The 27796-nt window shown below is 34.9% G+C and overlaps 6 protein-coding genes across 6 annotated transcripts; 2 read left to right on the forward strand and 4 right to left on the reverse strand.

Annotated features, from left to right (window-relative positions):
* Positions 75 to 1698, forward strand: LOC104734218 (U4/U6.U5 small nuclear ribonucleoprotein 27 kDa protein). The gene is made up of 2 exons (XM_010453747.2): positions 75 to 867; positions 1431 to 1698. Exon 1 carries the CDS (start codon positions 203 to 205, stop codon positions 851 to 853), a length of 651 nt encoding a protein of 216 aa, XP_010452049.1. The 5' UTR covers positions 75 to 202; the 3' UTR covers positions 854 to 867; positions 1431 to 1698.
* Positions 1607 to 6146, reverse strand: LOC104734207 (protein VERNALIZATION INSENSITIVE 3). Its single transcript, XM_010453738.2, has 5 exons — positions 5919 to 6146; positions 5338 to 5404; positions 4436 to 4991; positions 2823 to 3127; positions 1607 to 2747 (listed from the first exon to the last, which is right to left on the reverse strand). The coding sequence occupies exons 1-5, from the start codon at positions 5931 to 5933 to the stop codon at positions 1816 to 1818; spliced, it is 1875 nt and encodes a 624-aa protein (XP_010452040.1). The 5' UTR covers positions 5934 to 6146; the 3' UTR covers positions 1607 to 1815.
* On the reverse strand, positions 9821 to 13076 carry LOC104734228 (AP2-like ethylene-responsive transcription factor AIL5). The gene is made up of 9 exons (XM_010453758.2): positions 12607 to 13076; positions 11841 to 12240; positions 11610 to 11692; positions 11392 to 11400; positions 11171 to 11259; positions 11014 to 11087; positions 10861 to 10911; positions 10674 to 10750; positions 9821 to 10580 (listed from the first exon to the last, which is right to left on the reverse strand). The coding sequence occupies exons 1-9, from the start codon at positions 12824 to 12826 to the stop codon at positions 9919 to 9921; spliced, it is 1665 nt and encodes a 554-aa protein (XP_010452060.1). The 5' UTR covers positions 12827 to 13076; the 3' UTR covers positions 9821 to 9918.
* Positions 17587 to 18763, reverse strand: LOC104734235. Its single transcript, XM_019236973.1, has 2 exons — positions 18271 to 18763; positions 17587 to 17900 (listed from the first exon to the last, which is right to left on the reverse strand). The coding sequence occupies exons 1-2, from the start codon at positions 18671 to 18673 to the stop codon at positions 17686 to 17688; spliced, it is 618 nt and encodes a 205-aa protein (XP_019092518.1). The 5' UTR covers positions 18674 to 18763; the 3' UTR covers positions 17587 to 17685.
* Positions 21561 to 24695, reverse strand: LOC104734239 (afadin- and alpha-actinin-binding protein-like). Its single transcript, XM_010453768.1, has 16 exons — positions 24454 to 24695; positions 24326 to 24348; positions 24109 to 24220; positions 23918 to 24015; positions 23614 to 23710; positions 23435 to 23524; positions 23278 to 23340; positions 23121 to 23195; positions 22964 to 23029; positions 22807 to 22884; positions 22607 to 22717; positions 22439 to 22516; positions 22218 to 22337; positions 22027 to 22070; positions 21913 to 21940; positions 21561 to 21794 (listed from the first exon to the last, which is right to left on the reverse strand). The coding sequence occupies exons 1-16, from the start codon at positions 24484 to 24486 to the stop codon at positions 21786 to 21788; spliced, it is 1125 nt and encodes a 374-aa protein (XP_010452070.1). The 5' UTR covers positions 24487 to 24695; the 3' UTR covers positions 21561 to 21785.
* Positions 26706 to 27629, forward strand: LOC104734241 (auxin-responsive protein IAA33-like). The gene is made up of 2 exons (XM_010453769.2): positions 26706 to 27265; positions 27442 to 27629. Exons 1-2 carry the CDS (start codon positions 26829 to 26831, stop codon positions 27518 to 27520), a joined length of 516 nt encoding a protein of 171 aa, XP_010452071.1. The 5' UTR covers positions 26706 to 26828; the 3' UTR covers positions 27521 to 27629.

Below are 27796 nucleotides of genomic sequence, written 5' to 3' on the forward strand. Positions count from 1 at the left end.
TGTATCCAATCATAGAGTTTTTAAATGTATCTTATTATATACGAAAATAATAATAACTAATGAAAAAAACAATTTTGCGAAAGAACAAAAACAATTGGGCCTTCGTTTCGTATCAGAGGAGTGAGACAGTCTCTCTGGTGGAAATTGGTTTCAATTTTAAAAACCCTTAACACAACCACCGTTCTCAGCCGCATCACATCCGATGTCAGAGCGCGACCGCCGCGAACGAGAGAGGGACAGAGACCGTGAACGCGACCGTGATAGACGCCGAGATAGAGATAGCCGTGACCGTGACCGTGAAAGAGATAGAGACAACCGTGACCGTGACCGTGACCGAGGGCTTAGGAGCAAGAAGTCCCGATCTCGTACTCCAGACCACCACGCACGTCCTCGCCACGTGCGTTCTCCGGAGAGGTATCGCTCTCGTTCCCGCTCGATTGACCGTGACCGTCAGCGACACCACAGGCGCAGGACTCCCACTCCCGATGCGCCGTCGCGGAAACGGCCTCGTCAAAGTTCAGTAGACGACGAGAAGGAAAGGAGTCGCAAACGAGCTGTGTCTGATTTCGTTGACGAGATTGCAAAAGAGCCTACGAAGAAGAAGGATAAACAAACAAGCGATGCTGCTGATAACGGCGGTGGCGGAGGAGAAGCTGAGGAAGGTATGGATGCGAATGAGATTGAGATGATGAAGATGTTAGGGATCCCTACTGGTTTTGATTCTACTAAAGGGAAACCAGTTGCTGGTGCTGATGTTAGTGGGATTAGAGCTGTAACTAAACGTCAGCCTAGACAGTACATGAACCGTCGCGGTGGATTTAACCGTCCTTTGCCTGCTGAGCGTAACCGCTAGTCTTCTCTCTCAAGGTTAGGGGCTTCTTCTCACTAAGCTTTCTCAAGTTTATTGTTTCTCTGATGATCATCATAATATCTCTGTGATTCAGTAACAATCGAATTGGAAGATAGGTTTAGCTATCTTTTGTTAGGTAGGTTAAGTAGTTAGTGACTTGGCTTTTAGACTTGTTGGTTGCTTTAGAAGATGAATTCATCAGGTTCAGCATTATCGGGTTGTTCCTTATCACTTTTGTTCTCTGATGGTTGTTTAGTTAGTCTAGATCCTCACAAGCTAATAGATAGATGGTTCACTTGGTTCTTTTGATGTCATCTTTTCAACTAGTTAAGTTTAAATACATAGTTGAGATGAAACCACTCGTGTGTTTCTCTTAGTTCTTTGTTTTCATGACTCTCTGGTAACATCTTACAAGATTAAGTTGTGTGAGTCATTGACTATCATCCCACCTTAGCATCATTTACTCTGAATAGATTAATCAGTTTCAGTTTTTATGATTATTAAGTGTCTCTGCATCCTATTTTTGTTTTTCCATTGATCACTTTCTCCTCACTTCCTCTCCTTTGAACATATTTTGCAGGGTCCTTCACACACTGTCTTAAACACTAGTCGAAAGAATTGAATGAGGGTTCGAGCTGCACTTCCCAGGTAGTAGTATAAGCAGCAATTCTTCCCCAGACTGTTCTAATGTCCGTGGAGAACCAAACATGTACTCTTTCGAATTTAGAAACAACTCATGAGTTATATCGCATTCTCGGGATTTAGATTTGTTAATGATTGTGTGTAATCTCCCAACTCTTAACTTTCAGACTACGATTCAGTTGATGTCATGCATATTCGTTTGTGTTTTTCACTAGATATTTAAAAACATACTGGCGCTTGAATACTTAAGTAACTTCATTCCAAAAAAAACGTTATGGTTACAATATCAAGCAAATTAATAAAAAAGGCCGATATCGAAAGCTTTAATGCCAGAGCTTGAGGCAGACTCCAGAAGTTACAAGTCCAGGCATTGTGGATTTTTTGCTGAGTATTCTTTCTGAAAATGTATCCACAAGCTGTTGTCCCAAAGATGAAAGATCCTCCATAAAGGTCTCAACGAAGATCTTCACAACTCTAACTTCTCGATCAGTAGCTCTTAAGCTATACCATGTCAAGAACCTTTCCCTAAAACTCTTGTCTATATGTCCTTCTTCCTCTAAACATCTAATCGTCTTAACAATATGACCCAAGTCTTTACCTCTTACTCCATTTGCGGCATTATGGAACTCTGGTTTCTTGTTCACTGATACTGTTCTTGACTTGGATCTTTTATTCACTCCTTGCTTTCCCTTAAAAGTATCTCTCTTGGAGGGAGTCATAAGCGAGTCGTCTCTTCCATCTATCTTGTTACCTTTCCTTTTTACGAGCCTCTCCTCTTCAAGCTCAGATTCTACTTCTCCTACACTACAATGTTCAACGTTGTCCTTGTTCCCATTTTCTTTGCTGCAGCTTTTACAGACATTATTAGATTCATCTTCGGGCAAAGTTGGATTACTACAAAGACCACTACTTGAGTTTGTCAAAGGGCTTTGTCTGGCTCCAGCTTCACTTCCATCATCCTTCAACGTTGAGAACCGAAGCTCGGACTCATCTAACTCACCTTCCTCGTTAAAGGACACGACTCTGAGACAGAACTCGGTTTCGGGTTCAAGTCCGTGGATGGTAGACCTCGTCTCAGGTAGATAAACAACAGAATTCACCTGAGATGAGGAGGACTCTTCGTCCTTTGACTTTCGACAGAACATCTTGAAACCTGTTATCCGGTTTTGCAAAGAAGAAGACGGCTCCTCGGAGTCTAATCTCACAGTGACTGATTTCGCTTGAATCTCTTCTACTCTCGTGCTCATCTTGTCACCTAACAAAAACTTAAGTGAACACATATATATCTTCGGATTTAAAAACCAAAGTAATGTGTGAGCAGAACACTAACCTTGTCTTGTAACAGATTCTGATGGTGAGACCATTTTGTCCAGAGCTTCTATAGCCAGACAACACAGTTTCTGAACTTGTGCCCCCGAGGAAAGTCTATTAACGATACCTCGAGCCATCTTCATCGCCCAACCCGACAACGGACCTACATCACCCTCGAGCTTCTTCACTGCCTCATCCATGAGTTCCAACAGATGATGATACTTCCTTGTACCTCTCAACAGCTTCTGTCCTAGAGAAAGACGGTAACAAAGTACATCCACACGACGCGTCTCTTTGGCCACCTTCACTTGTTTCCTCCAGCATCTGTAAGCACTCACACACATACACATTACATTACATTCTCTAAACAATCTCTTCTCATTGAATATCCATAGATTTCAATACCGAAAAAACCATACCCGAGCAAGTCATTATCTTTGCCGCAATATGAGCAATAAAACCTACCATCAAGATCATCACTCCCAATCCCAATCCCATACCTATCTTGCTTCAAACCACATTCAAGATGACAAGACAATCCACAAGCATCACAAGTCAGCCATAGACTAGGATCCTTATTATCATCAAACTTTTGACAAATGCAGCAAGAACACCTTCTACAAAACGTATCGTCGCTTCCTAACGCAGCCCTACAAGCTAAATTCTCACAGCAAATGATGTAACCGATGGTTTTCTTCTGCTTCTTCCTAGAGTTTCTACGATCAGAACAAGAAGTCTCTCCTAGAGGACGAGAGACAAGATTGAGTAGATTCTCAATAAGTTTAGGCTTGGCTAAACCAGTGTACTTCCTCTCTTTCCCCATCTCAGCACATATGATCTTCATAATCTCACTCCTGCTCCATGAATGCAAAAGCTCCGAAGCTTCTTCTGGCTGGTCAGACAATGCGTGGATCAGCTCTCTCCTTTCACTTACATTCAAACCGTTTGGTTTAGAAGACTCAACGCACTCGTTATCTGCACCAACAACAACAACAACAAAAAAAGACCAATCCTTTAAACCCTAAAATCTCCTGTCAAGATAAAAAGAAGCCAAAACGTATGGTTAAAAAAACTAAAAACCAAAACAAGAATCACAAAAGTTTCCAATTTTTTTTTTTTTGGGGTAAAAACATTTTTGCAAAGTTTCAAACTTTGAATGAAATCTCAACAACCCGTAAACAAAAATGACGAGGAATCCAAAGCGTGTTTGTTCATCATATACATGTATAAAACGGCGTCGTAAAGAAAAACGTAAAACGCATGTATACAAGAAACAGTTCACGTCGAGAAAATGATAATCGATCGTGTGTGTGATGTTTACCTTGATATGAAGAAGAATCAATGTTTTCAGGACTCACATTACCATCGAACCGCCAGATCTTTGAAAGCTGCAGATCCGATTTCACACCAAAAAGTTCAATTAAATTTATGTACCAAAAGTTAAAGCTACTACACACACACATCACAACAATCTCGACTTAAAATTTTTTACAAAGTTTTTTTTTAAAAAAAAGGACCAAAGATGTAATAATACTTACGAGTTACGATGATGAAGANACACATTACATTACATTCTCTAAACAATCTCTTCTCATTGAATATCCATAGATTTCAATACCGAAAAAACCATACCCGAGCAAGTCATTATCTTTGCCGCAATATGAGCAATAAAACCTACCATCAAGATCATCACTCCCAATCCCAATCCCATACCTATCTTGCTTCAAACCACATTCAAGATGACAAGACAATCCACAAGCATCACAAGTCAGCCATAGACTAGGATCCTTATTATCATCAAACTTTTGACAAATGCAGCAAGAACACCTTCTACAAAACGTATCGTCGCTTCCTAACGCAGCCCTACAAGCTAAATTCTCACAGCAAATGATGTAACCGATGGTTTTCTTCTGCTTCTTCCTAGAGTTTCTACGATCAGAACAAGAAGTCTCTCCTAGAGGACGAGAGACAAGATTGAGTAGATTCTCAATAAGTTTAGGCTTGGCTAAACCAGTGTACTTCCTCTCTTTCCCCATCTCAGCACATATGATCTTCATAATCTCACTCCTGCTCCATGAATGCAAAAGCTCCGAAGCTTCTTCTGGCTGGTCAGACAATGCGTGGATCAGCTCTCTCCTTTCACTTACATTCAAACCGTTTGGTTTAGAAGACTCAACGCACTCGTTATCTGCACCAACAACAACAACAACAAAAAAAGACCAATCCTTTAAACCCTAAAATCTCCTGTCAAGATAAAAAGAAGCCAAAACGTATGGTTAAAAAAACTAAAAACCAAAACAAGAATCACAAAAGTTTCCAATTTTTTTTTTTTTGGGGTAAAAACATTTTTGCAAAGTTTCAAACTTTGAATGAAATCTCAACAACCCGTAAACAAAAATGACGAGGAATCCAAAGCGTGTTTGTTCATCATATACATGTATAAAACGGCGTCGTAAAGAAAAACGTAAAACGCATGTATACAAGAAACAGTTCACGTCGAGAAAATGATAATCGATCGTGTGTGTGATGTTTACCTTGATATGAAGAAGAATCAATGTTTTCAGGACTCACATTACCATCGAACCGCCAGATCTTTGAAAGCTGCAGATCCGATTTCACACCAAAAAGTTCAATTAAATTTATGTACCAAAAGTTAAAGCTACTACACACACACATCACAACAATCTCGACTTAAAATTTTTTACAAAGTTTTTTTTTAAAAAAAAGGACCAAAGATGTAATAATACTTACGAGTTACGATGATGAAGAACAAACAAGATCGAGAGAAAAAAAAAAAAAAAAATCAAGATTTGTGTTTTTCGATTTTGAAGTTTCAATCTTTAAACAACCTAAGAACAACCCATGAAATAAAGATACAACTTCTCTCTCTCTTTGTGTAAGAAGAACATGTATGTATGATTCGAGAAGGACTCGGTCTTAAGAACCAAGTATTCACAATTTTCTTGAATTTTTAAAAAATAAAAATAAACTAATATATGTACATAAAAATAAAAAAGTGAAATAAAATGAGGATTGGTTCGTTGTTCACCGAATGAGAAACCAGCAGCAACAATAATAACAACTAGGAAAAAAAAAAAAAAAAAACGATACTTACCGAAGCAGCTTGCATATTTGTGTTCTTGATTTTTTTTTTTGGGTTCTAAAGGATAATAGAGAGTCTTTTTTTTTCTTTTTTTTTTGGGGATTCAGTAAAGAAAGCTCCGATGATTCGTCTTCTCTCTCTCTCTCTCTCTCTCTCTCCTTTTGTATTATTTCTAGATGTTTCTAAGAGAGGAGGAAACCCTCTGATGGATGAAACTTCTTCTCCTCTGAAAAAAGTTTTTATTTTATTTTATTTATTTTGTAAGTTCTTAAGAATTTTTTTTTGGTTTTGTATTTTTTTAATAATAAAAAAAAAGTTGTAAATATCTTCACGTGCTTTCGAAGATATTATGTATACACAACATACCCCTACATATGCTTTGATTTTGACCTGTAACCAATGCTTCACTTGTTTTTTATATTTACTATATCTTTTCTACGCTCCAAATTCTTACATTTGTAACCATCTTATTTGCTCTCATCAAGTACTGTATATTATTTGATTTATATATAATTTTTTTTTTTTTTTTTCTTACGATAAATGATTTTCACTTTTTCTTTCTTTCTCTTGCTTCCCAAATTCTGATGACGAGAGAATAGAATAATATCTGGGATTAATATAAAACAACCGCTATTGTAGTGTTGTTTAACAATTTTTTTTTGTTTAGTTTAAGTTTATATTAAATTCATCTACTTATATAGTTTACAACTCTTTCAAATGTGTTTAGTATAGTTATCTCGTTCATTCTACGAATACTTTAAATTAATAGTTTACAGTTTAGCTATGATACAAGTACTAAATATAGCCATTAACAATTTAGTTTGCCCATGAAGATGGTCGGTCCAAATACCCAAAAAAGCTCTTTGCCACGACTCGTTTTTTTTTCTTTTTCTTTAATTAGCATCCCATGTAGAATTTCTTCAACTAGGACGAGCGACTTGTTTGGCAAACAGAATTATGAATCCATATATTCGTTTATAATTATGTTAGTATTCATGAACCAGTGATTATGACCAAGACATGGAAAAATACATTAGTTCTGTGACAGAATTCCACAAACATTCACATGACATAACTCTATATCTTAAACCAAGTTATCTCAGGTTAGTAAGTTGTATTGTGGATCAAAAGAATGGATTCGACTAAAGTATGCTAAATGAGCCATCATTTTGATAGAACATGTTCCAAATCTCCTATGTAAAGAGACGGTACAAGGTGAGAAGGGGTGGGGTAGGACTGACTCGGTCCAACCCAGTCTTCAGTCCACGTATTTATCATGGCGTTCAATCTTAGTTTTCCAACTAAAATAACTAGCAATTGGATTTAGGGTTTAAATTTCATAATTTAAGGTTTAGATTTCGTAATTTATGATTTAGAAAATAGATGAAATTATCAAATGAGGAAGAATACTACTAAACACGTAGAATTCATAAATCATAACATATCCATTGCGAGTTTCTAGTATTGTATCGTTTAGCCATCGTGGTATTAATTAGGGAAACTGCGCTAGCATTTGAAAGTATTTGAAATGCTATGTTCGTTACTAAACATTATGGATGTAATTATGATTTTCAAAAAGCATTTTTTATAGTTTTAAGAAAAAAATATACTAGTTGTATTTTGATATTTATGACCATTTGTGTGGTCTCATAAAGATGTGATGAAACATTTAAAACAGTATGGTGATTAATTTATTGGGAAAGTATAATGTGTAAAGACACACGTACGCACGCACACTCAATGAAGAAGGCAAAATATGTGACCATAATTCAACAACCACTATTTAATTTTGTTTTCCTGCCAACCATTTGGTAGCTCATATACCAGACATAATGTTTTACTGCAATTTTTGTCATCACCTAAGAAATTTTTTAATAAACAACTAAAGGACCAATTCACTTTGCCATATATATATATATATATATATATACATATAGTTACGATGCGTAACGCACAAAGTACGCTTTGACAAAGATACTATTAATACTTTGTCGTCAGAAGGAAAAACGATTTTCGTTGGTGCATTGGTTTGACACATCTCGCGCTAAACTGTTCGTACAATATTTCGGACAGTTTTATCTGCCGTTTGCTCTTTGACATTGTTCGCAATCAACAGTTGAAAAATAAACAAACTAGACCACAATATTTACATTTACTTGTGTTGGTGTATTCCGATGAAGAAAACCATATACTGTAGATTAATTAACACTTATATTTTTATTAACTGAGTTTATTATTTCTATAGTGTCATGGTTTTGATTCTCCTTAATGTTAAAGCATAGCGGTATTTGTAGAATTTTATTTTATAAATTCATAACAGATCCTATTTCTTGCTCTATTATTTTCCATTTCTTCCATCCAAAAAGAAGAAGAATGTCAAGAAAAAAGTTCGTGGAGGTATAAACACTTTCACTACAATACAAATCACTTTACTTTTAAAAATCAGTAACACAAGTAGTACCTCATCAGTCATCACCCACCCGGAGTTACACACTCAAGTCAGTCTTCTTTATTCGAATGAAAAAAAGTTCTTAATCTCTGCATTATAGAAACATATATATATGCGTTTATATTCATTCATATCATAGGGAAACTAACAAACGACATTGGGAGACAAAGCAGAGTAAGGTATTCCAGATGATGAAAAGATATATAGAAAACAGAGACAATACGGTACGTTTTTTATCTCACAAAAACCTGAGAAGGTCAAGACAAGCAAATCAAAGGCAAAAGGAGTAATAATTTGCAAAACATTCACCAAAAGCACTCCCTTATGAAGCGGACAAAACAGAGTACTTTTACAAAGTGTAAGAAATACAAATAAGCTCTGATTTCTATCCTAAAATATAGTTCTGCTGCTTCTCAGAGAGACTGGTGAATCATCTAAACCCATTTATCCAAGAAATAGTGTAAACGCCCAAAAAAAAAAAACAATTCCCTAAGTTCATTGCTACTGCATGATTCAATTGGTTATTGTCAAAATTTATCCTTGTAATCTTATCCAATCAGTTATCTTCTTATCTAATTTGGTTTCTTCATAAGGATAATTTCGATACATATATATATATATATATGTCAGCCAACAGTTGCTAGTAGTCGTAGTCCGATCATTTTTATACAATATTCATGTGGCAGTTGCTAGAGTTGCCTAGTCCTAAAATTAAAAAGAGTCGATACTTAGACTGGATATAGAAAACCAAGATTCAAAGAATGAAAACGAAATTTGTGCTTTTTATTTATTTATTTTTATCGTGAACGAAACAACCTTTTCTTCGTTTACGAGTAAATTGGTCCAATCAACATATCGATCATTCTATAAGCATATTTGTTTGTAACACATTAGTTATCTACCCCCATTAAGTATCCACCGTTCATCCATAATCCAAGACTCCAAGTGATATTTTCAAACCATTTATTTCGACGATGATGAGCGTAGACAGATACAGATTACTACTCTCTATTTCTCCGATTACTTACGTTGACAAATATACATATATGAAAAGACTTCATATTAAAAAAAAAAAATTTCAGTTCCACGAATATTTGTAGTAGTTTCTTTTTGTCAACCACCTATTGTATATTTGTAATTTACGAGTTCAGACAAATTAATTGCTAAAAAAGAAGAGAAATGACGAATTAAATTCCAAGCAAACGATAGTTAAAGCTACAGAAGATTATTCACATATAGCTTCAATCATTCATATTATCCACACAACAACAAAAGGTTGAAAAATATATATAAACAAAAAAAAAAGTAAATAAAAAAGTTCTGAAAAGTGAAAAAAGAACCCATAAGGTCATTAAACAAAGAGTTAGTACTGTCAGATCCAGCTAAATTCGTGGTCAGTATACAACCATTAAAAGTGAAAAAACTTGAACAGATCTTTTTAAAAACCTACTTAAACTAATAAATCTAAAGAAGAAAATATCTTTTAAACTCAAACAGTCTCTTTCTTTCCCTACATCCTTTTTTCTTTTCTTTTTAGTTCTCACTAATAAGAGATAAGAGAACTCATTCCAACCCAAAAACCGGTGTCTGCAAAACAGAGAGGCTCGACTTTGCATTTTGGTAAGAACTTGAAATGTTGTTGTTACTAATCCAGTACCCTTCGTTACCGTTACCCATTGTCGTTGTTGAGGACAGAGGAATAGCCGAGACAGGGTTCGATGCAACGGTATGATTGTTATACCCTTCAGACCCAACATAACTACCACCAAAGTTGTTTTCGCCTTCTTGCATTATCGGCATTATAGCATAACCAGGATAGGGGTTATGAAGATCCGACCCAAAGGTTGCTAACGGTCGCATCTCAGCTTTTGAGTTTGCCTGGAATCCAAAAACGTTGGACCAATAATGATCAGCCGGGTCTTGTTTGATCGGTATCCCGGTGTGGTAAAAAGTTCCTCCATGGTCATGGACCGGTGTTGCCACGTCGAAGGTGAGCGACGGTGTGGTCAGAGTTGGAGGTTCTGATGGAGTTAGATCAACGGTTTTGTCAGCTGTTGTTGTTGCGGTTGCTGGGGACGGTTGAGGCATTAGTCCACCCACGGGGAGATTACAGCTAGCAATCGACTTGACATCGTAGCGACTGATGTCAAAATTGGTGACTGCATTAAGACCGCGGAATTTGATCGCTGCTATATCATAAGCCTCGGCAGCTTCCTCTTGAGTGCCTGAAGTTTCATATCCAATAACGTTTCTGTTAAAATCATATCATAACAGAAAACTATAAATCAGATCGTAACAGTATTTGGAATGTAACTCACTAAATGTGCCAAGATAAAGGTCTTTGTTGCCTGCAACTCTTCCAATTCGTGCCTGCCATCGACCATGCTGATGATGTCTGCAATATTGCGATAAAACATTTAAAATAGGAACATGACACATTAAGGGTAGTTCATAGAACAAATCAATTAAGAATAAAAAATCTACTGGTTAGGAGAATGAACAAACCTAGTGACACCTCTGTACATGGACGCACCCCTAGAGAATCCACTGCTTTTCCTTTAATTATACAAAGAAAACGTAATTTGGTTAACAAACTAGTTTGATTATCTTGCAACATTTATGAGAACAAAAAGAATGTATCACAAATTAATTTATTACCGTCGTAGAGAAGCAACGAACTCTTGTCTAGTCATATGTTTCATCTCTTCAAGTTCAGATTCGTAATTCGATATCTGATTACAAATATTTACAGGTGAATAAATATACAAATTATGAAACTTCTCAAGAGAAATATAAAATGAGGAGAGTAATTTACCGGGAAATTAGTGGTAGTAGTAGGACCCCAATACTTAAGAGCAGCAAGGTCGTAAGCTCTAGCTGCTTTCTCTTCCTTATCATAACCACCTGAACATAACAAATACAAGGGAGAATGATAACATTTCAGAAGGGAATTAAATTTGACAAGAAATAAGAAAGAGATGGTATGAAGATGATGATGAAATAAATTGTTTGAAGGGAGAATTTAATGTAACTCACCTAAATAAACTGCAGCACGATTAAATTCATCACAAAAATATCAGATCGTCCACGGTTGGGTAATCATTTCACGTCACAGAGACAAAAACACAGCGACGTTAGATTCTGAGAGTGACCTCATAAGTTAAAAAGTAAAAGTAAAAAGACAATAACGCGCATTATAGTAAAATATCAACAAACGCACGCATATTTCAGCGCATTTTAAGTTGAAGATGTACCTTGTCTTCCTTTTCTGCTTTGGCCTTCTCTTCGGCAACTATTGTCCCATAGATGAGCTTCGTATCTTCCGGTCCATCTATGTCTGTTTAATTAATTAAACTTTCAATTATCACTAACAACAAACACACGCATTTTTACACAAGAAGACATAGATTTATGTATTAACGTACCAAAAATGTTACACTATCGTTTGGTTATTATATAGGGAATGTATAATTTGTTAAACGAACCTTGTGACTCCTCTATAAATCGAAGTACGTTGTCCGAAACTCTCTACGCTCTTCTTCGGAGTGGGCGAAGTCTCTGGGACAACTAGAGGGTTCTGCTGTTGCTTGTGCACGCTCGAGACTTCCGATGAGTGTCCACCGGAGTAGTTTCCGAGGAAGCTGGCCGCTATTGATTTGAGCTCAGAGTCGTAGATCTCGGCGGCTGAGGGAGGATGAAGAGGTGGCTGTAGGTCGGAAGAAAAGACAACGCCGCCGAGAGATTGCATTTGTTGCATTGGTCTTGTTGTCGTCGTTGTGGCTCCACCGCCGAGGAAATTTTCGAGTTTAGGACCGCCGGGGTAAATGGAAAGAACCGCCGTGGCATCGCCGGTTGAAACTCCCGGTGAACCATCTTGCCGATCGACTGAATATTAAATTCATGTAAGAGGGTATTGAGGTAATTAGTGTTTTACTCTAAAGGAGACAATATCTAGTGAAAGATTCTATAGGAACATTAATGAGATCTAGTACATAGTATAACTCATTAGATTAGATTTGACTGGGTTCCAAGTACACTTAAAAAAAAAAAAAAGATAAAAGATAAATAGAAGTATTGAATTGAGCATAGGCTACTAAATCTAAATAAGCAAAAGTTTAATTAAACCAAAAAGGGTAAGGAACTGGTCTAGGTGCAACAAAACATACAAAATTGGTTTGTCCAAAGTCATATAAATTTTCAAAAGACAAAAAACACAAAACATAAACTAATAAGTTGAGAGAGAAAGAGAACCTGGAGATGTGGAGAAAGCTTGAAAGAGAGAGAGGTGAGAAGGGTGAGTATGTTGATGATCAGATGTGGAGGAAGTGAGATTAGGGTTTGAGGAAGAGTTGAAGTTGTTGTTGGAGAGAGAGAAAGAGAGCCAGTTCTGGTGGGAAGAAGATGAAGAAGAAGGAGACAAAGAAGAATCATAGCTAGAAGAAGAAGAAGATTTGTTGTTATTGTTCTTCATCTTTGGGAATAGGGTTTTTTTTTTTTTCCTTCTTTCCTTGGGGACTCGTGAAGTCTTTTTGGATGAGAGAGATAGAGTGAGAGATTTATCTCTGGTGATTTCACGACTTTGGAAATAGTGGAAGGTCTCGTCTTTTAACTCCCTTCCTCTAGGGTTTGAGAGATAGATAGATAGATAGAGAGAGAAAGAGAGAGGTCACGACACAGATATAGAGGTCAATATATGAGAGACCGAGTGAGGAAATGTATGAGAGAGAGAGAGAGAGAGGAGCACGAGGGTCGAGACTCTGTAGTCTATATTCGAAGATAAAAAATATATATTGTCGATAATTTTGATTAGAAAATCATATGCAGTGACCACGTAATCATATAAAACAATTAGAATGTCGGATGTATATATTTAGCTAATGATAGTTTCGTGTTTACTAGTTTTAGTATTAACCCATAACTACTATATAGATAACATTCGCACATCTTTGTTTATTTTTTGGATTCCCTGATAATCAGTTTTAAGTTTTTAACTACTGATATTTTTTAGTGTAATCAGCAGTTGCTACCAAAAAAAAACAAAGTCATCTAGTACTTCATTTACCAAATAATGGGTTTGATTGGTGACAGTTTTTGAAAGCTTTACAAATATACTCTCTCTCTTTCAAAATATATGATGTTTTAAGTAAAACACATAGATTAAGAAGTTTTTACTTTTAACAAGTTCAACCAATCAGAAACAATACTGCATAATATAAAATACTAAACTAATTTAAAAGTTGCATTGAAATTTGAAAGCATCCTATATTATGAAACAAAAAATTTCTCCAAAACATCCTATATTTTGAAACGGAGAAAATATAGTTTTAATATTTACTAATTACAAAAACTTTACCAAAAATTTTACCTTCAGCTTTTTTTAGAGCTTTTACTATTCCCTAAAAGCTTACGGCTTTGTATTATTCCCTAAAAGTTTACCGCTCCAATTTACAACTTTTTTTTTACAGTTTTCTATATGTTACCAATCGGACCCTATGTAATGATGAAACTAAATTATTTCGAGGAAAAAAACAGTAAAAAGCAAAATGAAAATAGTTGAGGAAAGAGAGAGAGAGGAAGACAGCAAAAGGGCAAGTGGAAGCTTTTGATGGGATGAACTGGGCGGCGACTGATCTCACGTCACTTTCATTTTCATTTTCATTTTTTAATTTTCTGTTTCGTGTTTCTTCTTCTGACGTGTAAGAACGAACGGTCTACGTAGTAGTAATACACATACGGTGAATGGTTTGAAATTTTGTTTTTGTCCAAAGTAAATATATTTATTAATGCATGCAAGTTGAGTAGCACTTCCAATCACTCAAATCATATCTTAAGATTAGGCAATCTTAGCATATACTATTAATGAAAACAATGTCATATTAAACCAGTAATTTTTGATTAAAAATCTCATTACTGTGGATAAGACTTAGCCTCCTCAATCCTAGGTTAATTGTTTTAAATTCATTTTACACCCATTATTATTAAACTAAAGCTTAGTACAAAATAGTGCTACGAAAGTGGAATAATTGGAGATGGTCCAAAAAGGTGACGCGTGTCCCCTCTGTTCTGAATCCAATTATTACAAACTTTGGCCCTTCCTCTAATCTTTTTCGTCATTCTTTGACCACTCCAATATCGCTTTGATATTTTCGTCTACTCTTTTTTCTTTTTCTTTTCAATTCATTTACGTTCTGCGATTCATGAAAAAATATATATTAAAAACTCGCTATTCATATCGGCTTGGCGCCAATTTCCCATTCTTTTGATTTACCATATGCTCTTTTTCTTAAAAAAAATTGTAATGATTTTAATCTAGGAATTCGGAATCACATATCAAAAATTTTGTCACGTAAAATTGAAATGCTTAGGAATTCGGTAAATTCTACATTTTTAATTATAATTTACAACAACATTCGCTAATCTAAATCTAACTTTTTGTCGTGGCAAAACGAAAAAGGGTGGTCCGTAGAAAACAATTATGTTTCTAGCAATTGATGTGTTTCGTACGGAGGCAAACGTGGAGTCAATTGCTGAATGACATCTTTTTTTTTTCTCCTCGTTTATTTATCTAATCTAATTACCGACAAATTTCAGTTAAAACTATAATAGCGTTTGATGTTTATTTAGCGAGTTTGATTTGGCGAGTGTGACTACTTAAAAAAGGAAAAAAAGTATTTGAGTAAAAACTGTGGACTGTATTTGGTGAGATTTGCTAAAACCAATCTAGTTAAAGTCAATTTAGTTACATGTGTTGGGACCTAATGAAAGAAGATGATGAGGTTTAATTAAGTGGTAATGGCGAGCACATGGTTTGCATGTAAACCGCCCACACGTGTCAGCCACTATGCACACGTGTCTTCTGCATGCTGCGTTATCCCATTGTCTATCTCTTCACCCTGCACCATTATCGTGTTTTGACAATGATATTTATATATCTGTTTCCTCTCAATTATTGTTTTCTACGCTTCAACATTATTTTATAGTACTACAATACCAACTCAAAAAGATCATTGACAACACTATGCAATATGAATCTTTACATATTCATGGATACTAGAGTGGTGCGAATACACTAGATGCGGATACGTTAAATAACACTTTAAAATGTGAATATGTATGCCAGCTTTCAAAAGCACGTCTTTGGTCTCTCCAGGTCGCGTCATCAATTCGGTGTATCACGTGTTATATAATCCTTTTTTTTTTTCCTGATTAGCTAATACTCATATAAGATACGACGTCATTACCATTTTGTTGTATTATCTTATAAGTAGTATATTCAAATGCTGCCTTTTCCATTGAAAGCGGTGGAGAGATGGAGTTATTTAATGGGGATTGTGCGGTCAAAGAATGTGAAACCACAAGTTTATTATATGAAATGTCGAACAAAGCAAAATTTTATATAAGTTGAACAAGATTCCAAAAAGAGGGGCACGATGGATGGATCGATCGAAAGTAAAGGAATGAAAGCCGGAGTGGGTGTAGCTTACTTTTGGACTAAGCAACTCACCTCACGATTAACTTATCTCTTCTAATTCAAATGCTAAGAAAAGGAAACAAAAGTTTATGTTTAGTATGATGGGTTCAACAATCACTAGTCAAGTCGTGGAGCTTAAAATTTGATTTTCCATTTTATGTATTTATCACTTTGCTCAAAAACTCATAATAGTCAGTCAAGGGATGCACAAAACTATAAATATGGTATTTAAAATGTTTGGTAGTAAAAATAAAATTGTATTTGTATACAATATTGATTGTTTGATTATCCATTCATACAAAATCTCAAAATGACGACGCTGCAATATTGTTTGATTATCCATTCATACAAAATCTCAAAATGACGACGCTGCAATATTGTTTGATTATCCATTCATACAAAATCTCAAAATGACGACGCTACAATATTGTTTGATTATCCATTCATACAAAATCTCAAAATGACGACGCTGCAATATTGTTTGATTATCCATTCATACAAAATCTCAAAATGACGACGCTATGAATATGTGCATTTTTGGCATATGATTATATCGATTTTCTTGTAATTTTTTAAATATTTAGTATAAAAAACGTGTTTAAAGTTTTTGCGTTTCAGCTTTTGATAGGTAAAAAGGAAAAATACGAGGTGGTGATAAAAACAAATTTCCCCAACGAAAATAAAGACAGGAAATGTCGCCAAAGTGTTCGGCGCCGAAATATACGAGTTGTTGTTTTTAGATTTCATTCACATTTTAAAAAAAAAACTTGCATTTTTCTAAAAATGATAAACATGAAGGTAACTGTTTTAACCAAGGTAAAAAACACACTTGTACTAACCGATCCAGAATCAAGCGTGGGCCTTTGTATCATACAAATATACAAATAATGAAACAAATTTGAAGAATACATTACAAAAACTACATATATTATAAACAAAGTTGTACCAAAAAAAAAAAAAAGGAATAAAAATGGGTCTGAATTTGAAAAGCTACATCATCAAATCATTCCCCACGTTCGCTTTGTCATCCTACTATTTTGTTATAATTGCACATTTGTGAATTATCGCATGACACTTTTCCATTTCTTTTCCTTTTAGTATAAAATAAAATATATAGTTCATTTTTGTCTTTGTTGACTTAGAAAAAAAGTATCTATATAGTTATATATAATAAACACTTTGCTGCTTATTGGACGATGAAATAGGCATTTTGTTTTTGTTTGTTCATGTCGCTGGAGAGCTATTATATCTCAGTCGTTCAAAAATAACAATACTATTATTTTAGCTGGCTCAAGAATATCTAACGGCTACAATCGTTTTGTCCAGCCTATCACAACGTGCATGAGCTCATGCGATTAAAATTCCAAAGACTTTATAAATTCATATAATAAGTCGCTAAATTGTTATTATATGGTGCATCTATATTAATTGGGGGGGGAGGGGCATTTATGAAATTTGAAGCAAGTATTACAGCTGTTGATGATTTTTTTGTTTTGTTTGGGTCCAGCTGCCACATCTATCTCATACATACTTGGATCTGCCCAATCGAAGATATATATGGGCTTAAGATATTAGATAACTGGCCCATAAATACAATAAATAGAATTCTTTCTTTTTTTTAGTTAAGATTTTTGCAATTAAGTCATTTTCAAAGTATTACTATCAAAATGTTGATTATATATTTCTAAGAGATTTGATAGATAAAAAATAAACAAGACTCCAAAAAAAAAATATGAATGTTTTTACTATATTCGGATAATTTTTCGAAGTCTGATACTATTTTGTAAATTCATCGTGTCGACGGTGTCGTTGTTTTAAGTATTAATCTGGTACAAAACAATGATTAAAGAGAAGAACTTTTAACGATAACCAGTATGATTGTTTCTTGGGTTCCGAGGTGGACAACCGCTAAACCATTGACGTGGGTAAGCCTTTATCAATCTCCGATCTTTCGAGGAAGACGAGGACGACGATGAAGAAGATGATGAGCTTGACCTGTAATCCTCATCAAACGTGTCGAATCTCTCCAATTCATCACAAGAATTTGAGCTACCACCACGACCATTATCATAATCTGAGGGATCATACGGGCAAATGTATATCAGATGTTACATATATAAACATTGTTTTAAAAAAAGAATTTTAAAGAAGAATAACAAAAAATTATGATTTGCAGAATGGCGAAATGATTAGTAATATTTTTTTACCAATTCGACAATGTGGTATATACAACTTGACTGTATATGCAAGATTAATGACAAAAACGAGTCCGCATTATACTTTTCACATTCGTTCATTTCATAGTGTAATTAATCAAAACCTAAATTAAAAGTGTCGATACTTTAGGTTGCACTTGATAATTAAAAATATCAATATTCTATACATCTTGTGAAATTTCCAAACACATGATAAAAGTTACCATAATAAACGTAATGTTTAATTACCTTTACTAAGCATGTTTTGGCTTGACCATCTAGCAAAACATCTCTTACGAAGATTCTTCCACTTCCAAATCTTAAGGTTCGCCGGAAAAAGAGAATGTTTACTAGAGTCTCCGACGGTTGAGATTGAGGGTTTTGGGAAACCAAGGCTGAGAAACGCCGGAGGAGGAGTAATCGGAGGAACGGTGTCTTCCGGTGGAGGATTGATCGGCGTTCCCGGCTGCATCTCCCACTTAAAAGGAACCCCTTTGTCGAGGCTCCGATGATGATAGTAATAGAACAATCTAGAAGAGCCTCCCACCGATGAGTTTCTTGAGATCATTGATTCTCTCTTGCATAGATCATCCTCGAGTAACAATAATGAAGCTTTTGGTGTTGGAGTCGTGTTATTGTGTTCTTTAGTCATGATGATGTTCGTTTGTATAAATGGAGAAAGATGGATACGTGAGATTTATGGCGATGATATAGAGTGCAACTATATATGTGTGTGTGTGTATATATTTATATATGGAAAGAGAGATTCTTGCCCGATAAAATGGGCGTAAGAATGGATATAAATTGATTTAATGGTTAGGAGAGTTGACTATGTGAATCTTAGACGCATGATGTATTGTGTCTAATTACATGTAACGAGTTTGATTATAAATTTATAATGTCTTGTTAATATAAATATAATATTTGTCAGGGTTTGACTTTGATTATATCATACAAACAAAACTTAGGGGTGTATTGAATTTGATATTTTAGGAGATTTGCTGGGATTTTAATATTTTAGAATTTTGGGAGATTTGAGTGTAATTTTAGGAGATTTTGATATTTTGGCAGATTTTTTGAGATTTGGGTTTTGAGATTTGGTGAGACTTGATTATAAATTTTAGGTGATTTTAAAATAAAAAAAGGAAAGAAAAAAAAACAGCTTGATTCAACGTCATGTCATGTGAAGAATCACATTTCATTCGATCACACTTTGGTTAATTTAAGGAGCCAAAGCATTTCTCAATAAAAAGTATTGGATAAAAAATAATAAACCAATAGAAAGTATGAAAACAATATAATATAAAGCACAATAGTATTGTATTATGATCCCATATTCATAGCATCTGTCCACATGTTTTCGGCTATAGTTGCTCTCCAGTTATTAGCAAACACTCTTTGTTGGTCTTGAGTACCATAAAGCTGTTCTTCTTCATTATTCCCATCATCAACTCTTTCATCAGCGTCAGTTCCTTCTGCATGTCTAACATCTTCAAACAAGTCTGAACGACATTCTTGACGAAGATAATTATGTAAAACAACACAAACAAGTACTAACTCTACTTGCATCTTATATGGAAAGGGTGGTGCATATTTGAAAACGATTTGAAGCTTTACTCAAGAATCAAGATACAAGACAGTTTACCTTATCTATTATGAAGTTCCAGATACCATCCATTGATTCCTGCAGAAGATGAACTCGATTACACATCAACAAATTATAGGATTTTTCCAAGAGAGAAAGAGAGAAATAGAGAAAGAGAGAGAGAGAGAGTTCGGCAAAAAAAAAATTGCTAGTGTGGAAGAAAAGTCGCTAGTGTGAAAAAAAATTGCTAGTGTTAGAAGTCGTTTTTTTTGGTAGATGGAAGAAAAGTCTTTTTAAAACAAATATTTTAAAATACCACCTTTAGAGGTGAGATTTTGTAAGCTATAATTTTGAACTAAAAATGTTAGAAAAGTCTCCTAAAATCCCATTCAATAGATTTTTTAAAAGAATTTGTGATTTTTTGAATAACAGTAGATTTGAAGTGAGATTTATAAATTATTGATTGAATAACAAGAGATTGTAAATGATTTTTATAAATTTCACATTCAATAACATAGGATTTCAGATGATTTTAAAAAATCATCAATTAAATAACAGGAGATTTAAGAATATCCCAAAATCTTTTAAAATCCTTAATTCAATACACCCCCTTAATTACTTGTATTCTTTGGTGATTAGGTTGCTTTGGCACGGGGCAATGTGTGTAACATCAACATTGATTCAAAGAAGTTGTACACTTTAATGGTTTCAGTGATGGATAAGACAGATTTATATTTGATGCACAATTGGTTGATTCACAATCGGAAATTTATTTTAAACTACGATTATAGAAACTGTATATTCCAAAAGAAGAAATAAACCATTTCTCATTGTAATCCCCACCAAGTTTTTACTCCTCTAATCTGCTATACAAAGATAATTTAGATATATTATCTTTGGAATTAACCAATTGATATTTTGTTCCGTGATTGCTTATTAATTATTGGGAAACCGGTTCATAGTGGCCAACCACAATTGCCAATTGGTCAGTTTTATTTCTTATCATTGTAACAGAGAAAAAAATCAAAACTATTTAAAACATTTATATTGTACTATATCTTTCTTTCCCCACCAAGGAATTTCTGTTGTAAATTGTTTGTTTTATAAGGAACTTTTTTTAAAAAAGTTTTTTTCTATTTGGAGTTATAAAATATTTGATTTCCTTTATTATATACTTGAATATTAAAAATCTATGTTTACTTTAAGATGAAGCGCACGTTAATACAGTTTGAAGGACGGCTGATTTCATATGCGCATGTGAAGGCAAATGACCAATCCCCCTTAAGAGACGCCAAACTTTGCGTACTCCTCAATTTCATATCGTTAAGATTTTTTTAACCCATTTTTGTATGAATCGTCATCGCACTAATCACGCAATTATTACCACAATTAAACCCACTTTTACGAAAATATACGATTTTAATTCTTCTTCTTCTTTTATTTTAAGCAAGTTCCAATCAAGGAATTGTGGCCACGCAACCGTGTAGTGTTGCAATACGTGAATATTTGCGTCGCAATTGATTCAAAATATTCGGATATTTGATTATAAAGGAAAAAACAAGGCGTGGCAACAATACGTTATTCGAGTTTTTGACTCATAAAGTGAAAACCAAAATTTAAATCGAGTTTAAGGAACTAAGAATAATGTTACTTCTTTTTCTCTTGTAGCTCTGTCAAAAAGAATGATTTCTGTTGTAAAAAGTAAATACGATCTAACCAAATTCACCACTAGTATCTACTACTCATAACTGAAAATGTCCATAAGTCTCCTAAATTGTATTGGACAGACCAAAACAATCTAATCATGAAAATAGTTTCAAAGTGATTTGATTAGTTTGGTTTGGAACTTGGAACAAAGAACATGGTGTTTGTCTTCTATGACTTACTGTGTGATTGCTAATTTAGTAGATATGAGATACTGTAACAGAGAGTACGAATCTTGAATTTTTGACACTAAACAACCCATCATTAAGCCTTGATCATTTATAATAAGATTTTTTATCTCCAAAAAGGAGACAGGATCTCTGATTTGACACAACTAAAAACTTGAATATACATAGCTTCGATATCGAAGGAGAGGTTTGGTGACTGGAAAGTACTACTAAGACTACATTTTGCGACAAATCTTTTAGCAACATACCTTAACTTGGATCCATTGCTTTTGAGTTTTTAGGCATCTTCATACTCCCTGCGGATACATTATATAGACAGAGACCAATCAAGAGTCATTATTAAGCTCCTTTTTTTTGTGAAACAAAACCGATAAAGAACATCTAAACAAAGGAGAGAGGAATCTACAAGTATACCTCAGCTGCCAGTGGAACTACGGATTTCCTGTTACAAGTTTGGCTACTATTAGTTGTTTCACATACATAACCATCTTTGTTTAAAGCCAAAATTAAAGATTCATAAATTGATACCTTCGCTGCTCTGATTTAGGGAGATGTTTCGACATTATGGACTCCTGCAATACAATTGCTCTTGTCAGTTTCTAAACAGATGTCAAAGATATTTTCAATAAATTTAGTGTTGCTTCGAAAACATCAATAATTGTAGAGGCTGAGGAAAATAGTCTCTGAGCCGTTAGTAAATGAAAAATGAGGAAGAGAACCTGTTCTTGGATTATACTCCTTGCCTCAACAAGCTGAGCTTCGAGTTCAAGCTCTCTCTCTGTTGCTTCAGATGTAACAGATGCTCCTTTAGGTTCATCTTGTAACTGGACCATGCGTTCCTTTATGTCCCAAGGAAATAAGAAGAAACAGCAAAAAGGTTAAACACAGATAAACATGATGGATTTTGTTGAGTAAAATGCACAATGTCGTCAAGAAGAACCTTTATAGAAGCCATCTTAGTGCGCAAACTTTCTTCTATATGACCTCTACCCATCCGGAAAGGCAGATCAAAGACGTCCTGTGTACTGACTAGTTAGTAAGATACCGGGATATCAATTATACAGGATTATTATTACAAACACATTCAATAAACTAAGATTATACATACCGTCTTCCCACCCAGTGGAGATTGTGAAGTGTCAACCTCACGTTTGTCACTGCCAGCCAATGAAGGATTAGCTGACCCGTTTGGAGCATTTAGGAAATCACGCATATCCGTCTGCAACAAAACGGGAAATAAAAACTTTCGCTTATGAATAAACATCTTAAGTTACTTAAGTTAAGCTTAGCATGAAAAAAAGAGCAAACCTGCATGGATCGTAGTAATGCTCTTAGATTAGTGTTCTCAGCCATTAATTCTTGATTTTTCGCTTCATACGCATCCACCTGCAGGGAAAACGTTATTAAAGAAATGCCCTTTGGAACTCTGCATAATGTTATTGATTTGATGTAGTTAGACTCATACTATCTTTTTGTAGAAATCAGTATCAGTCTTCTTGCCATTCCAGGTCCCACGCTGCCTCCCTTCTTTCTATTAAGTAGATCAGACAACCAGTCAAGTGGAAAATCCCACATTCATCATTTTAAGGAATGGAAAAAAATAAGGAGCTGGTAAAAAGGACCTGTAGTAGATTCATAATCTCCATTCCTGATCTAGATTCTTTCTTTTTCTCCATCAATACTTGATTCAGCCGTTCCTACAAGAGAAACAAAAGAAAAAATAGTGATCAAAATGTAGAATTAAACAGGATACAGAAAAGTAAGTTCCACAAGATCAACCTGCAACTTAATGTAGTCCTTTTCCTTTTTCTTCATTTCGTGAATCTGTTGAGCTTTGACTTGCTATTCACAGATTAGAGTATAAATGCAGACAATCCATCAGTACAATCTCCCCAAAAGAGAAAGTAGTTAAACAGAGCATCATAAACTAACAGACCTGGTTACCAATCACCATCCTTTGGAATTCATCCCTCTCCTGCTGTAGCTTTTCAATCTGGGATTTTAACGCCGCTGTGTTTTTTGCTTCCTGAAAATATAGTGAAGTCACACAATCAAACCCTCTTCAATCAAGAACCTAAGCAAAAACCATCTCAGCAGAAATTATAAAGGACTCACGGTTCTGGTAATTGTAGCGATTTCCCTGTCCTTCTGGTGAAGTTGCGATTCAAGCCTCTCAACTTTAGCTTCAAGTCTAGCTATATCCGATTGTTGTCTATATACACAGTAAGGCAATGCACATAAAGACATTATGAATTTCTTCCGCAAATCAGAGTAGAGAAACTCAAATATCAAACTAATTTAAATCAAGATCAATGATAAAAAAATATATGTTTAACCAATGAAACACTTAACAATGTCTAGCTCTAAACAAGAATTCAAAAGCCGGATTGAAAGAAGGAAGATAACCAAAATATTTCACCTCTGTCTCAGCTCATTAGCAGAGTCTCTAAACTCTATATCACGTTGTCGCTGCTGCAGCAACGAGTACATACAATTGCAAGTCCTTGAGATAGAAACCTAAACCAAACAAAAACCCTAAATTAAAAACCCCCAAAACCTCCCCACAACAATTCCAGAATAAAAACGAATCAATAATTAAAAAACACACACCGGATCATTGGAAAAGAGATCAAGCGAGGCGGGAAATCCAAATGTAACCATCGTCTGATTCAAATACTTCGTACAATGCTCCAAATTATCCACATTCGCAAACGTGTTATCCCTTGTCAATCATTCCAAAACAAAAAAAAACCCTATCAGTACTAATCGGAGATTCAAAAAAAAGTAAAACCCTAGGTGAATTAATAAGAAGAAGGAGAAAACTAACCCCGTCGTAGACTGAGATAAAACCTGTGAATCCATCCACAACCCAGAGAATACAATCAATTTCACTTTAAAAATCCGATGAGAAATAATAGAGAAACACACACACAAATCGGAAAATAGTAATCTTACTTTGGCATCGTACTCAGAATCAGTCGCCGGCATTTTTGAAACGGAGACGGTTAACTCTTCTTCTCCGTCGTATACACACAGAATCAGATCTAATCGAAAGCTGATAGATAGAGATAGAGAGAGAGAGAGCGAAACACAAATTCAAAAATCAAAAATATCTGAAACGGAATGTTTCTGGGAGAAGAGCGAATAAATAAAGTTTTTAAAACCTTTCTTTGCTTTATTATTTTTTTATTTTTCACTTTGCTTTTTATTTCAGTAATAATCAAAAGGATTTGTGTTTTTTTTTATAATGAGCTTTAAAGGTTATGATCCACTACGGAGACACCCTCTTGCTTCAGTGCTCCTCCACGTGATTTTGACGCGCCAACGGTTGACATTGGGCTAACACCGTTTACACTGGGCCTTATAAGCCTAATTGGGCTCTTTGTAAAGCCTCTCTGAACACTTGTGCTAACGTAGGTAGATGAACATGATAAAATGATTGTCTTTGTTTGGTTAGAAACAGACCAAAACAGCGGGTAAATCTTTTTGATTGTTATTTAAAAAAAAAATTGATTAGTATCGGGGAGTGAAATAAGCAAACATTAACGTATGTCTGTAGAATCGACAAAAACAAAAATCGAGACAAATTAATTACTAGATGATCTAAATATAAAATGTAATGTGTTAAAACTATACTCTTAAATTTGAAACTATATGAAACCGAGGTGAGTTTTAAACATTTCAATGCCTTCCATGTCGGATCTTCGAGTCTTCTAATTCGAATCCCGAGGTTTTAAATTAACTGTAATTTTTATCTACGCTCACCACCATTATTTTTATAGTATTAATAAAATTATTGTTTGCTTCAAACTTAAGAAAATATGCTTCTTGTGCTTCGTTTTATGTCTTCTTGGGTTTGCTTTTATTAGCTCATTCACCTATCTTGCTTGTTGGATCCACCGTTAGTTTTTGAATTCAACAGACACAAATGTTCACCGTCAAAAACATTTCAGCATAATATAATTAATAACCTCTCTTACTCGTTATTCTTTCTGTAGGCGTAATTATTTGACCATATGTATATGTATATGTATACCTGATTATTGTACTTATTTGCGTTTAAAAAAATAGTGTATAGTGTTTTATTTGGAATCAGTAGTGTTACTAGCTAACATAATTTTAAAATTAGTTTAAATTTGTTAGTGTCCAACTAATTTTAGGTAGGCTGACAGGTTTATTTGTTTAATATAATTCAGTGAGCCAACACGTATAACTTAAGAGAGTTTGGATTGGATTAGATTAGATTAGATTGTATTCGGGTTGTTGCCATAAACCGAGAGTTCAGTATGCAATATATGAGATAGATATGGTAAAAGTATTCGTGTATGGTGCAATAAATGTATGAAGTTGTGTAATATATATGCGTGTGTCATGTTTTGTTTTTAGTTAAGCTAGATGTGTGTATAAAGTGTAAGTATGAAAAGAAGTCGAAGATGACGTGGAGCTCCCGACCATGCGCGAGTCAAGGAAGCGAGGCGTTCGGCGACGGCAGCGCGGTCGTCTCCGCAGCCCATGCGTTACAATTTACAAGATCTCTTTTTCTATTACCTTATGTTTCATTATTTAATTACTCGATCAATTTATAATGTCTTTTTCATTTTGGGGTTCCTAGTTCATAGTTCATACTACTATATACGTATTTCTTTATATATATATACTTAATTATAGTGACTTGGAAAATGTTTTAAAAGTTTACCAACTTTATTTTTGTCCAGTCAGCTTGCGTCTTGTCCACGTTAACATTTCTAAACATTTTTAGTCTTTAATATCTTCGTTTTAAATGCAGACGTATGCGCTTGAAATAACAATTTAGGTTGAAAAAATTAGTGAAACCTTTTGACATTTCCTGTAACAGCTCTTGCTCCCACAGTGACAGTGATAGATAGATTAATTATAGCTAGCATTGTAATAATATCATTTAATACAAATGCATGTGAGAACATCTCTACGTGAATCCAATTGTTCATTGAATGATTAAATATATAGTAATTTGATTGTTAATTTAAGGCAAAGGATTCATTGTTTTACGAGAAGGCCAAAGAGCAGATGTACTTTCAAATTAAATGAAATTTTTAAGACAACATTAAAACAAAAAAAAAATCGTAAAATAAAAAGACACCTTTTGTTTGCCACACAGTTTACGCCTTCTCTCTATCTATTTATAAGTACATTACATACATTCACTTTCACCAGAATCTCATCAAACATACACAGTCTCTCTCTCTTTCTCTTTCTCTTTCTCTCCCTAGTCCCTAGCATAGAAAAAAACACACGAAACAGTTTGAGTTGTCTTCTCTAAGTTACAAAAACCCTAAAACCCTACACTCAATATGAACAGTTTTGAGCCACAAAGCCAAGACTCTTTGCAAAGAAGGTTTCATCAAGGTAACACCAACACACAACAACCTCGTGACACCACGACACCTTTCAAACCAAATTCTGTTTCGAAAAACCATAATAATAGCAAATCCGCCACCGGAGCGGCCGGGAGGTCATTCCAAGGATTTGGTCTTAACGTCGAGGACGATCTAGTTTCATCCGTGGTTCCTCCGGTTACGGTTGTGCTAGAGGGACGTTCGATTTGCCAACGGGTAAGCCTAGACAAGCATGGGAGTTATCAGAGCTTGGCTTTGGCTCTGAGGCAAATGTTTGTCGATGGGGCTGATTCGACGGACGATCTTGATCTGTCTAACGCCATTCCTGGCCATCTTATTGCTTATGAAGACATGGAGAATGATCTACTCCTCGCAGGCGATCTTACTTGGAAGTAATACTCCTCTCTTTTACTCTCCAACATTAATTTCTTCTTTAATTAAATTTAGTTCTTTCGTACGTTTGAGCGTTTCACGTATATACTGATCTTTCACAAAAACCTCTCTAGATAATTTTTGAAGTTAATATAAATATTTAAGTTAATGAGAAAATTGGTTCGTGAGGATACAGGGACTTTGTTCGTGTAGCGAAGAGAATTCGAATCATGCCGGTGAAAGGAAACACAAGCAAAGTGAAAAGAAACGAGTGAGGAGAAAAGACCGTTTTGGCAACGATGTCAGAAGATGTTTTGTAGCAGCCAATGTCGTACGGTTTTCAGTGGCATTATTGTAAACGTATAATCTTTTTTGTTCACTTGTCTTCCCCACTAATGAAAAAAAAAAAACATGAAGCATATAGAATGGCAAAGTGAAGAGAGAATAGAACACAATGGATGTACTTAATTTATCTCCGATAACGCTCCTAAATTTGGTTAAGAAATCGTACCGAGAAACCCATATAAAAACTGAATCAAATAAATGTTTTG

This window comes from Camelina sativa, chromosome 2 (genome assembly GCF_000633955.1).
Source record: "Camelina sativa cultivar DH55 chromosome 2, Cs, whole genome shotgun sequence".
Lineage (NCBI taxonomy): Eukaryota > Viridiplantae > Streptophyta > Magnoliopsida > Brassicales > Brassicaceae > Camelina > Camelina sativa.